Consider the following 12,540-nt stretch of genomic DNA (forward strand, 5'->3'; position numbering starts at 1 on the left):
TAAAATCCAAGGAAGTGAAGCCAGTCGACATCGCTGGACAGTGCAGTGTCGAGTCAGTTTGGTGTGACATAAGCATTGGGAGATCAAAATTGAGAGTTGGAGGGTGCTATAGGCCTAATGACTCTGATGAGTATAATAAAAAAAACTGTACAGGGAAATAGAGGGGGCCAGTAAATCAGAGAGTCTTATAATGGGGGATTTTAATGTCCCAGATATTGACTGGAATTTGGGGGCTGTTCACTCACACACTAGCAAGGCTTTTGTGGATTTATTGGATGATTGTTTTTTACAATAGCATGTTCAGCAGGCAACTAGAGGGAGTAATACTGTTGATTTGATTATCAGTAGTGATTCTTCATGCATTAAAAATCTGCAGATAAATGAACCACTAGGTGGAAGTGATCACAGTGTGCTGAAGTGGGATTTACTCAAAGAGGTAACTACTATTAGGGGTAAAGGGAAGGGTTATTGCTTTCGAAAAGGCAACTACGATGGTCTGAGACAGTATTTAAATTCTATACAGTGGGACCAACTGATGATGTTACCAACAGCAAATTCAAAATGGGAAGCATTCAAAGAACTTATCTTGGAAGCTACTAGGCTTTACATACCAACTAAGAAATATTGTTCAAGGTTTAGGCCTAAATGGATGTGAGATGAACTAATGAGACATATGGCAGAGAAGAAAAATGCATGGGATACATACAAATTAACACGTGACACAGAAGCCTGTGATAGATACAAGTTGATCTGTAACCAAGTTACAAAGGAAGTTAGTCAGGCGAAGGCAGATTACGAGAAATCTTTGGAAAGGGATGCAAAGAAAAACAGCAAAGAGTTCTTTACTTATGTAAACTCTAGAAGGAAGGGGATGAATCAGATTGGTCCACTTGATATCAATGGATCAACTGTTGATGATCCTGCTCAGGTAGCTAACAAACTAAATGAATATTTTGCATCAACATTCACACATGAGGAGTTATTCAGCGAGGGGAATGCCAGAGGTGTATTCAACTCTGGCATTAAGCTAGAGAATCTTGTAATCACTGAGAATAAAGTAGAGGAGATATTGTTGAAGATGAACACAAGAAAGGCACCTGGGGTGGATGGGATCTATCCAGTTATATTAAAGGAGGCAGCAAAGGAAGTAACAAACCCTTAGCCATAATTATGAGAACTTCCTTGAACTCAGGGGAGGTACCCACAGACTGGAGATGTGCAAATGTGACCCCAATTCACAAAGGAGAGTCAAAGACTGACACAAGTAATTATAGACCTGTGAGTTTAACTTCTGTTCCAGGAAAATTAATGGAGGCACTGGTTAAAGAAGCACTGCAGGATCATCTAGACAAGACTTCAGTTATAGCTCGGACACAACATGGTTTTGTTAAGGCGAAGTCTTGCCTGACCAATTTGATTGGATACTATGATGCAGTCATAAAAGAACTGGATGCAGGGAATAACTTTGATATTATATACTTGGATCTTAGAAAGGCTTTTGATATTGTTGCACATGGAAGACTGCTGCACAAATTGGAGTAGTGTGACATTGGAGGCAAATTGCTGCTATGGATAAAGGGGTGGTTGAGGGAGAGAAGACAGAGTGGTAATCAGTGGACACTGCTCATCGTGGACTAATGTTATTAGTGAAGTCCCTCAGGGTTCGGTGTTGGGTCCATTATTGTTTTCTGTATTTATAAATGATATCGATGATGGTATATAAGCTTAATGTCCAAGTTTGCAGTCGATACAAAGATTGGCAGGGTTGTCAAGACACTACTGACACTATGCTGCTGCAACAGGATCTGGAAAGGTTGAGCAGATGGGTTGAGAGGTGGCAAATGAAGTTTGACATTGGCAAATGTAAAGTACTACATATCGGAAACAGCAACCCCAGAGCAATGTATCAACTCTGTGGTACTACACTGACAGGGGTAGAGAATGAAAAGGACCTGAGGGTGGTTGTGCAGGCAGATATGAAGTTCTCTGAGCAGTGCAGACGGGCTACAAGAGTAGCTCATGGTGTGTTGTCAATGATATATAGGAATTTTTCTAGAAGGGATAAGGAGGTGATTATTCCATTGTATAAGGCAATGGTCAGGCCACACCTAGAGTACTGTATACAGGTCTGGAGGCCTCATTTCAAGAAGGATGTAGAGCTGCTGGAACGAGTACAGAGAAGGGCAACAAGATTAGTGAATGGAACAAAGGGGTGCTCTTACGAAGAAAGGCTTAAGTTTTGAAAATTACAGTGTCTGCAGACTAGGTACCAGCGAGGTGATCTGATAGAGGTGTATAAAGCCTTGAATGGTTTGAGCATGCTTAATTCTGATGGGATTCTTCCTCTATCTCAGAATAATCACCTGAGAGGGCATAAATTGAAATTGAGGAAAGACAGATGTAGGATAAGCACTTGGAAATGTGCCTTTAGCCAACGGGTGGTTGGTTGCTGGAACAGACTTCCATCCCTTGTCGTGGAAGTTGATAGCCTAAATAAGTTTAAGGCTCAGCTGGACAGGTATTTCGAACGAACAGAGGGGTGAAGTGGAAGTGTGTTTTTTTTTTTTTTTTTTTTTTTGTTGCTGCTGCATAAGCTTGCTTTCTTGCATCAAATGCCTCTACTAATGCTAACTTTTGGGGAAGTGGCTTCTCCATCAAGAAAATGCCAGACCCCATATGGCTGCTAATATTGTGCAGGCAGTGAGCACTGCCATAGTGCTGAGGATCTGCCACATCCCCCTTATTCATTGTACTTAACCCATGCGATTTCTTCCTGTTTCCACATCTGCAGAAAGGTCTGAAAGGCAAGCATTTTGGATCCGACCCATGATGCTTGAAGAGCCACAATGGAAGCACTTTGCAGTCTTTTGAAAAATGGCTTGCAAGAAATATTTGATGTGTGGGTTCGACAGTGGTGAAAGTGTAAAGTTCAAGGGAGAGTATTTCAAAAAGGAGAAATCCACAGAAGATTCAGATGATAATTAAGATAAGGTCTGGCACCAATCTGCGAATTACATGATCACCCCTCATAAATTACTTAATGAGCTATTTAGGAATTAGTTACAATCCTACGTAATGGAGACTTTTTATTGGCTCATCAGAGAGGAGTCTCAAAGGTGTTGATCCACAATGGAAATAAATATGGGTAAATTCCAGTGGCTTACTCTGTGCATTTGAATGAAACATATGCACAAATAAATATTAAGTATGAAGAACATGGTTTGTTGGTCTATGTTGACTTTAAGGTTATAGGCATGCTACTTGGACAGCAATCTGGCTACACAAAAATGCCTTGCATTTTGTGTGAGTTGGATGATTGTTCAAGGAGTAAGCACTGGGATATCAAAGTCTGGCCAAAGATGGGCAATTTGTTGCCTGAATCAAAAGAATATAGTTCATAAACCACTGTAGACCATTTCCAAAACTGTTCTCCTTCCACCTGTGCACGTGAAAATGTGTTTGATGAGACACTGTAAAAACTTTTTCTCGGGGACGTCCCTGCTTCAACTACCTTTGTACTAAATTCCCATCGCTCACCAAGAGAAGCTGAAATAAGGTATTTTTGTTTGATCCCAAATTCACAAACCAGTGGAGGGAACTATGATAAAAGAGAAAAACAGGGATGTATTAACTTTGTCTATTGTTGAGAACTTAAGGAACTATAAGGATCTATACTACAAGTATATAGTTGAAAATATGTTTGCAAACTTCAAGAAGCCGTATGTGGCAACAGGAGTGTCAAGATACATTTTTTACAATTCCACTCAGAAAATCTAGTAAGTGTTATTGAAGAACAGGGTGAGAAGTTTCACCAGGACATTAAAGACATGGTGAGGAGGTGTAATGTCAATGTAATGGCTGATTACTGCTGGATGCTGAAGGGGAACTGTAAAGGAGAAGATCTGGAAGAAAATTTGACCCATCATAGATCTCTTTTTAAAATGTGTTTTAATGTGTGTTTAGTGGAGTTTTTACCACACTGCCCTTTTTAGTAGTGTTTTCAATATATATTTTAATATTAAAGTATGGTAAAAGCAGCATTTTGTTATATTTTCAGTGCACAAATTCTGCCAAAATTAATAAAAATTTGTGAAAAATCAAATTTTCTTTAATGATTTTTGCAGAAACCTGATGTGTTGGAAAGAAATGGAAGTAATTTTTGAAATCAGCATTAGAAATTGATTTAGAAACACTTTTCTGAGAAAATCAGTGCATTTTTTTTCAAAATGCAGAGTAGTATTATAGATCTTGTGTGCGCTCTGGATGTTGTCTTTCGTGAGGATATCATCACTTTTTTTCAATCATCTTTTGATTCCAGGTCAGTTGGCCTATTCTTCACTCTTACTCTCTCTTCTACCTTCTGCCGTAGCCTTCTTTTCCAGGCTGGTGGTTCTTTGCCTTTTTTTTTTTTTTTTAATATTTTGTTCATTAAAAAATATTTCCTTTTGTTTTCTCATATTGCCTTCCACTGGCGTCTGTAGCCGAGTGGTCAGAGTGGGAGTGCAATAGCACACGCTCTTTGAGTAGACCGGGGTTCAAGTCCCTGACTGCTAAATACGGCCGATCTGCCAACCCGCAGGGTGTCTCCGTAGCCAGGTGGGAAGGAGCAGTAGTGCGTAGCACACGCTTCTTGATTAGACCGGGGTTCGATCCCGTCACCACCAAATACGGAGGATGCAGAAAGGTCAGGGAATGACCATCGCATATCCTGGAGCAATATGGCCTTAGTTGCTAATGCTCCTAAAAAACCAAACAACAACAACATCTGCCAACCTGCAATGCCCCAGCATGGCAGATTATGGCCCATTTCCCTTAGAATGAATTGCTGAGGAGGCTTCCATCCTGCAGTGGGTTGATAATGGCTGCAGTTTACCTTTTTTTTTTTTTTTATTGCCTTCCACAAGCTACAAGCTGCCTATCAGGGCCCAAACACACGACCAATCCTTAATTTGTGCTGACTTTTTGGAGATTGGTGATATAATGCGGTTTTTTTTTTTTTTAATTATGCCTGTATGCCATTATATTTTGGAACATTTTCTTCACAGTGAAAGCCTCGACGCGGTTTCCAAATCTACCAACATTTCATCTTCGGGAAGTTTACCTCAAAGTTGCTTCATTCCTCCCTCCCTCAACGTCATTACTGTCACTAGTTCTTTGAATACTGTGCAAAATATCGGAATCACTCGGATATTTAGCTATTGTGACCATGTAAACATAGACGGAGAAATTTACTGAAATGCCTGGATCACTCACTTCTCCGAAAAACTTCTGACTTCTCAGAGTAAAGGGGAAACCACAAAACAGGTTGACCAGTGACTATGGAAAGCATATTGACTAGCACAACTTCTCAGAATGTGGCTCCATGGTTTTGCGGCCACCACTAACATTGTGGAACGGTAATCCCTTTCACCCTTAGTTCGTGCTTTCTAATTACCTAAAAGCCAGAGGTGAGAACAATGCGTGCAAAGTAGTCTCTCGTAATACATCGTCAGAAATTATTTTAAATGTTTCTGTAAAAATCAAGGAAAATTCGCTATGAAGAAGTTCATTAAATAGAGGTCAGACTGTAATTAACTCAAAAATGAAGCAATTTTAAAATATATAACTGGTCGATTGGGTGATTAAATTGCTAGGGATGGGTTCCCATTGTCCTCACCGTAGTTCCGGCCTGGATACTCAATAATTAAATTCAGGATTTCATTGTTAAATAAATAATCATTGCAACAATGGGCTCACAAATTTTCAAAAAAAAATAACAGTGGGCTCTCATGAGAGCCCACTATAGCTCACCACTGAGCATAAGTGCATTCCTGTCTAGGTGATCTTGCATTGCTTCTTTCACCACAGTCCTCATTATTTTCACAGAAACATTAAAGTAACAAGTCTGTAATTGCTCATGTCACTTTTTGATCTGCCTTTACGAATTAGGGATACATTCACACATCTATAGAGATGTGTGGATGTATCCCCAAAATTATAGAGACTTGTCTTGAATCCAGAGATGCTCTCATAATTATGGCTGAGGGTTTCTTATCTCCTTTGTTTGCCTCCTTTAATATGATTGGATAGATCCCATCCACCCCAGGTATTTTTTTTTTAATGTTGAGCTTCAAAAGTACCCTTCCACTTTCCTTTCAGTTATCAGAAAATTATATAGCTCCCTGTTAGATTCTGATAAACTTCTAGAATTCCCCTCAATAAAAAAGTCCTCATGTTTGAATATAAATGAAAAATACCTATTCCGTTTATCAGCAACCTGGACAGGATCATCAGCAGTTAAACCATTGTCGTCAAGTGGACCAATGCAATTCAGCCCCTTCCTTCTACTGCTGATGTAAGTAAAGAAGGCATTTGCTGCATTTCTCAACATTCTTTGCCAGTGACTTCTCATAACGTGCCTTAGCTTGCCTAACCACCTTTGTGACTTGCTTGCAGATTACTTTATATCCCATAAGCTTCTGTATCACTAGATGATTTATATGCATCTCTCATATTTTTCTTTTTAGCCACAAGTCTCAGCATTTCATGTGATGAGACTTGTGGCAGAGAAGAAAAAAATTAGGTATAACCTTGCAATGGTATTTCTTAGTTGATATGAAAAGCATAGTAGCCTCTACAATTACTTCCCTGAATGCTTTTCATCTGGCATTTGCTAATTTGCAAAATCATCAAACTCCCAGTGTACGGAATTTAAAAACTGTATGGGACAACTGTAGTCACCCTTACCTTTATCCATGAGAATAGGTATACCTTTCAGTAAATCCCACATAAGCACACTGTGATCACTGCCACCCAGAGGGATCTTTTACCTGCAGGTTCTTAATGCATGAAGAGTTGCCGTTGATATTCAGATCAAGAGTATTGCTTCTCTAACATGCTGCTGTAGAAAACAGTCATCTGATAAATCCACAAAAGTCTTGCTAGTGTTTTAGTGACCAACTACAAGTTCCATTTAATATCCAGAAAGTTAAAATCCCTCATTATAAGACAATCTGTTATAGGCCCGTCATTAGGCCTATAACATAATCCTACTGTGTTTTCCCAGTGCTTATGCCACACCAAACTGACTCAACTTTGTACTGGCCACCCATGTCAGCTGGATACTGTCTGTAATTTAATATGCTTCTTAACTAAGAGCATGATCCCATCCTCCTCCTGTCTTGTTTTTATTTTCTGTACATGTTGTGCTCCATATATTTAAATTCTGCATCCCTGATGTATGAGTGACTCCACACCTCCGATATTCTCGCATTTTCTGCATTTGATGACTTAATCAATACTTCAAATTTATTTACTATGCTCTTATCATTAATATAATGCAAGTATAAATTAAGGTGATTATTTTGCATAAAGCATGAGACTATGCGTGAGATACACTGTTGAATCTACTTTGGCAGTTCACTACGAACAAAACATGGTGCAATATGCAAGTATATATGTACCTGTTCTTATTCTTAGTTACCCTAACAGCTCATGTGTTTTCTTGTTTCATGATGGTCCACAGTAGGGCTTGAAATTTCCAACACCTCGTTTTCCATGAAAATAACCCCGGAAATTGCTTTCCAGGCTGCTTCTATGTTGAAAAGAAGCAATGCAAGAATCATTTTCATCTCTGCCTATGGCTCTAGTTAATGGATTTATCTATGTGTCCCCCACAAGCTATTAGTTTTCTGATCCACATAGCACTGCCTCAATAACATGAGCAAATATTCCTGCACCCCTTCTATTTAAGTGTACTCCATCCCTGTAAAAACTATCTCTCCTGTTAACAAGCACAGGTTACTCTGAGAAAAATTTTACTTTATGAGCCTTGCATAGTGTCTCTAGGGCCAAATTGATGGACAAAGCTCTCACCATGTATTCTCTCCTATTGTGTCCTGGCAGGATTGCAGACACTTTCAAATTTAATCCTAACTCGTAATTTTTTCCCAACATTTTTTGCATAAATTGCTCTCTTTGTTTATTAAATCTCAGATCTCATACTCTTCATAGGATGGATTATGATGAAGATATGATAAAGAAAAGCAAGCTCTGCAACATAAATTTTGAGAACACTTTGTTAAAGCATATTGTGATGCACACTTGTATGTATATTGATTTTTTAAAAAGTTTATGGTTAATTTATTAAATATTTAATACCATATTAAATGAAAATCATTATTTCTTTTTCTAGCTATTCATGAGGTTATCGTCGTGTCTTCGAGCAGTATGCCTCTATACTTCAAGAAAAGTATCCAGACATCACAGTGCTTGGAGATACTTATCCACCACCTCCCCTCTACATGCGTTTAGCACAGGTTTTGGGTGTAGCTAAATTGTTACTTATTGCTATGGTGCTTGGGGGCATTAATCCTTTTACTTCTTTTGGCATGACATCACCACCCCTGTTTACATGGATGATACACAATAAAGTAATTTATCTTTATTTTCCTACAGTTTTATTTCCACTGTATATAACAAAATACTGAGTCATCCCATTGTTATTGATTGCTATTATGTTTGATTTTTAAAAATTGAGGCTATAAGGGAACTCTAGTATACCCTGAATCCCAAGGGAACAAAAATGGAATGCCTGGTCATACTTCTACCTGATAAAGTGAGAAATATGAAATTTTGTGTTCTTCATTTTATGAATCTGAAAATGCAAATAGTAATTCTCTATATCAAGAATTGCCATTCCCACAGCTTTCAGGCCTTAAGAAACCATTGTATGGGGAAGGTGATACAGTGGATTCCAGTTATTTGGGATGCATTGTGACTAGTGCACTTTGGCCCGATTAAGCGACTGCCCCAATTATGCAAAGTTTCATGTAAATAGTTAAAAATACAATGGACTCCCGCTTTCCAATTGGTTCACTGTACGATCAGATCACTTTACAATGGACTCTCCATAATAAAATACCATTCACTATATAATATGTAGTTCACTATATAATATTCTAGCCATTGTGAACACGTTTGTGGATTGAATTTTAATTCTATTTTAATTTTAATAAGCGAAAATAGCAGGAATATTATCCACAGGCTATTCTATGAAGTCGCTGATTCTACTAATCGGTGATCATGTTAACTACTGCCTACTTATTTCACTTTATGATGGGCTTACGATTGTCTCTGACCGGACCACGTGGTTGGAGACAATCAGGCGGTAATTTTGAGTGCTACAGTCTCCTGCCCTGATTAAACGGCATGTTGTCCTAATTAAGCAAAGAAAACCTTTGCTATTTTCTTGATTAGGTTCTGTTCTTTAAGATTTGTCCCAAATAAAAGGCTGTCCCGGTTAACTGGTGGTCAAAATAACCGGAATCCACTGTACTTTTGATTTACATCACCAAGAGCCAAATATAGAGTTAAAGAGAAATTAGCTGTACAGGAAGGAACAACTTGACCCTTTTACTAAACTTTTAGAAAATTTGTTTTTGTGTGCTTTTGTATTGTTTGTATTTGTATTGTTTCAAGGAGAATATTAATGAGGAATCTCTGTCCCAGTTCAAAGACAGAGTAACACAGATGAAATTCAGGTGCCTCTGTAGCCAGGTGGGCAGGAGCAGCAGTACGTAGCACACGCTTCTTGATTAGACCGGGGTTCGAGCCCGTGACCACCAAATATGGAGGATGTGGAAAGGTCAGGGAATGACCACCGCATATCCATGGAGCAATATGGCCTTGGTTGCTAATGCTCCTAAAACCCAAATAACAAACAAACAACAAACAACAGATGAAATTAATAAATTTAATTTGATCAGCTTTTATTTTAGATAAAAGAAAGTACATATGCACATTTGTTTTAACTTTACTCATTATGATTCAAAATTGTATGCTGTACCAGTTTAATTTTTAATAATGGAGAAATCAAAAACCAACACTATACATATACACAAAATAGTGACACTTTCATATAGAATATGAAATAATACATTTCTAAAATTCTGGAATATGAAATACTAAATTAAGAAGCAAAATCCAGCTGAAATCCTCAAGAAAACAAGCATGCTGGCTTGCTATATAGTAGTGAATATGATACTGACTAGTCATCCTCCAGTACTTATCATGGTGACTGGACTAGCCAGGTGGGTAAAGTGCCTGCCTGGCAACCCAAAGGTTGCTGGTTCAAATCCCGCCTTGGATCAGAGTAAAATGCAAAAACTTTGGGAGGTGCATTATGGCCAAAGAAGCCGATGCGCAAACAACTAACAAAAAAAAAAAAAAAAGTACTTATCACGAGTGAAGGAAAGTATACTACCCTCCATAAAGTATCTATACACATGTCAGTTTCTTGTTAATATCACTGCTACTCATTTCAGAAGAGTGTTGTCCTCTCCTTGGTCATATGACATACTTCACCCTCCTGGGTAGGCTTTCCACCAGTGAGTAATAATCTTCTGTTCCTACTGCAAAAGTGACCAGTTAGGCTTATTATATATGTGGGACATTACTGGTGTGGTTCTTGCCTGATGTTCCACTTCATCCCACTGGTGTTCCACAGGGTTCAGACTGGGACTCTGCATCAGCTATTACAAATTTATACATTCATATCCATGAATTATTTTTTAACAGCACTGGTGGCATGGGGACAGTATTCTGTTGAAACAAACATGGACCTGTACCAAAGAACTGCAGTGTAAGATGCATGGAATTGTTCAAAATGTTAATGTATTTGAGGCCGACAGTTTAAATAAATTCAAAGGTCAACCTGGATAGTTGTCTGTGTGAGGAAGGAAGTGCATAATTTGTATTTTCTTATCTTTTTTTTTTTTTTTTTTTCTTTTTGCCGGTGTGGCAAAAGCCTCTGGCTTCCTTTCACTATATGGTGAATACTATTACTATAATAAGTATACATGTGTATGAGAGGGCATTGAAGTCCATAGCCTCATGTGAAAATAATGACACTTTGTCATTATTTCCACATGACTAATTTTGTTTGGTTATTTGGGTTCTTTGTATAAACAAATGCAAAATTATGGGATTGTAACTGACTTTTTTTTTTTTTTTTTCCCATAAATGGACAAATGTAAACATTGTGCTATCATAAGATGTCTGCAGAAAAAGCTTTTGATGCTTTAATAAATCCATAATGGTACATGCTACATATTTTGGGATCTGCTTCCCCATTATGCCATGGTTTAAAAATGAGCTCCAGAATACAAAGCACGGCATCAAAGAGAGCATCCTTCCAATTGGTGACTTGCCAATAAAACACTGATGCAGTACACATGGTGATGGCAGACTGGCACCTTTAATCCATAAAATATTGCATTCTGTAAGCATCTTGCATGAGCAGGTTTAAAAAACATTCTGACAAAGGAATTGGGTTTATCAAGGGTTTCTGCAAGATGAGTCCCTTTGGTTCTGACATTTTCCCAAAAATGTTGGTACAATTCTTTCTCAGAATTATTGCTGTGTAACAAAGTAGATCTAGAAAAAATGTTTAGCAATATTTGTAAACATGGATGAGGCAATCATCCACTGCTATCAGACAATTATAATATTAGTGAAAGCAGCAGTCCAAATCAGTGTAAACATGCAAATTAACCACCTGAAGAAGTCAAAAATAGTTCCATCAGCTAGAAAGGTGATAGCAGCAATCTTTTGGAATTCCAAAGGAATAACAGTGGTGGACCTATATTCCAATAGCTCAAACTAATAAAAGTATACTTATTATACTAATAAATTTTAGTATAATAAGTATAATAAATACTTATCATACTAATAAATTTTAGTATAATAAGTATAATAAATACTTATCATACTAATAAATATTAGTATAATAAGAATACTTATTATATACTGATAAGGGTATAAGATGATATCAAGTCCAAAAGAAAAGTGATGCTGATGAAAAGTTTTGTTTCAAAGAGTGCTGTTGCTTGTGCATCAACAGTCTCCATGATTGAAATGCATCTGACATTTCACCAGAAAAAGTGACTGAAGCATGAAGTGACATCAATGAAACATATGATTTATAGCACTACAAAAACAACTATTCAGTGTGTTTGCTACCATGTTCCAGTACTAAGTGAGGCATGGTGTTACTGAAATCACTTAGGGGAAAATAACATGTCCATTCGAATTGCTACAACTTCTCAGTATATGCCATCTTTCAACAATGGTGAAGGTGTTGGATATCACTGTATAAATGAGACTTGCTAGCCCTATAAGTAAAAATCAACTGGTGTAAACAGGCTACACTTTTTTATCGGATGCACAATATTAGATGGTGCAGCTTTGTGCACAAATGCTATGACATCGTTTATGTTCTGTTCCTGAAGACAGTATGGTGGTGTATTGAAGTTCAGCATATTGGCAATTGGTAATATGCTGAATTTGTGCGGTCACATTGATGTGACTGCAGATTTTCAAACCAGTGGGTCAACATTCTTTACAAAAAAAAAAAAAAAAAATCAAATCATTAACAGTGCAGTACAACAACTCACCATTTTTTGTCTGTTGTGGATTGCCTATTGCATAGATAAACGTTGTGGTCATGGTGGTCTGTTGTCTTGGTGTGGTGGCAGTAGTATTTTGTTGAGTGCTGTTTCT

At 37.8% G+C, this 12,540-nt stretch overlaps 1 protein-coding gene across 3 annotated transcripts in view; it reads left to right on the forward strand.

The window, feature by feature from the left end:
* The window catches only part of SelT (selenoprotein T), an 89,792-nt gene that overhangs the window by 19,857 nt on the left and 57,395 nt on the right, over positions 1–12,540 (forward strand). For all 3 annotated transcript variants that reach the window (XR_016547117.1, XR_016547119.1, XM_090376681.1), the window contains exon 2: positions 8,174–8,411. Coding sequence is in view for 1 of the 3 variants with exons in the window: in XM_090376681.1 (XP_090232807.1) it covers positions 8,283–8,411 (129 nt within the window). In the remaining 2 variants the exon portion in view is untranslated. The remainder of the gene's footprint in view (positions 1–8,173; positions 8,412–12,540) is intronic.

Source organism: Mastigoproctus giganteus, chromosome 1, assembly GCF_048544385.1.
Source record: "Mastigoproctus giganteus isolate SK-2022 chromosome 1, ASM4854438v1, whole genome shotgun sequence".
NCBI classification, from domain to species: Eukaryota; Metazoa; Arthropoda; class Arachnida; order Uropygi; family Thelyphonidae; genus Mastigoproctus; species Mastigoproctus giganteus.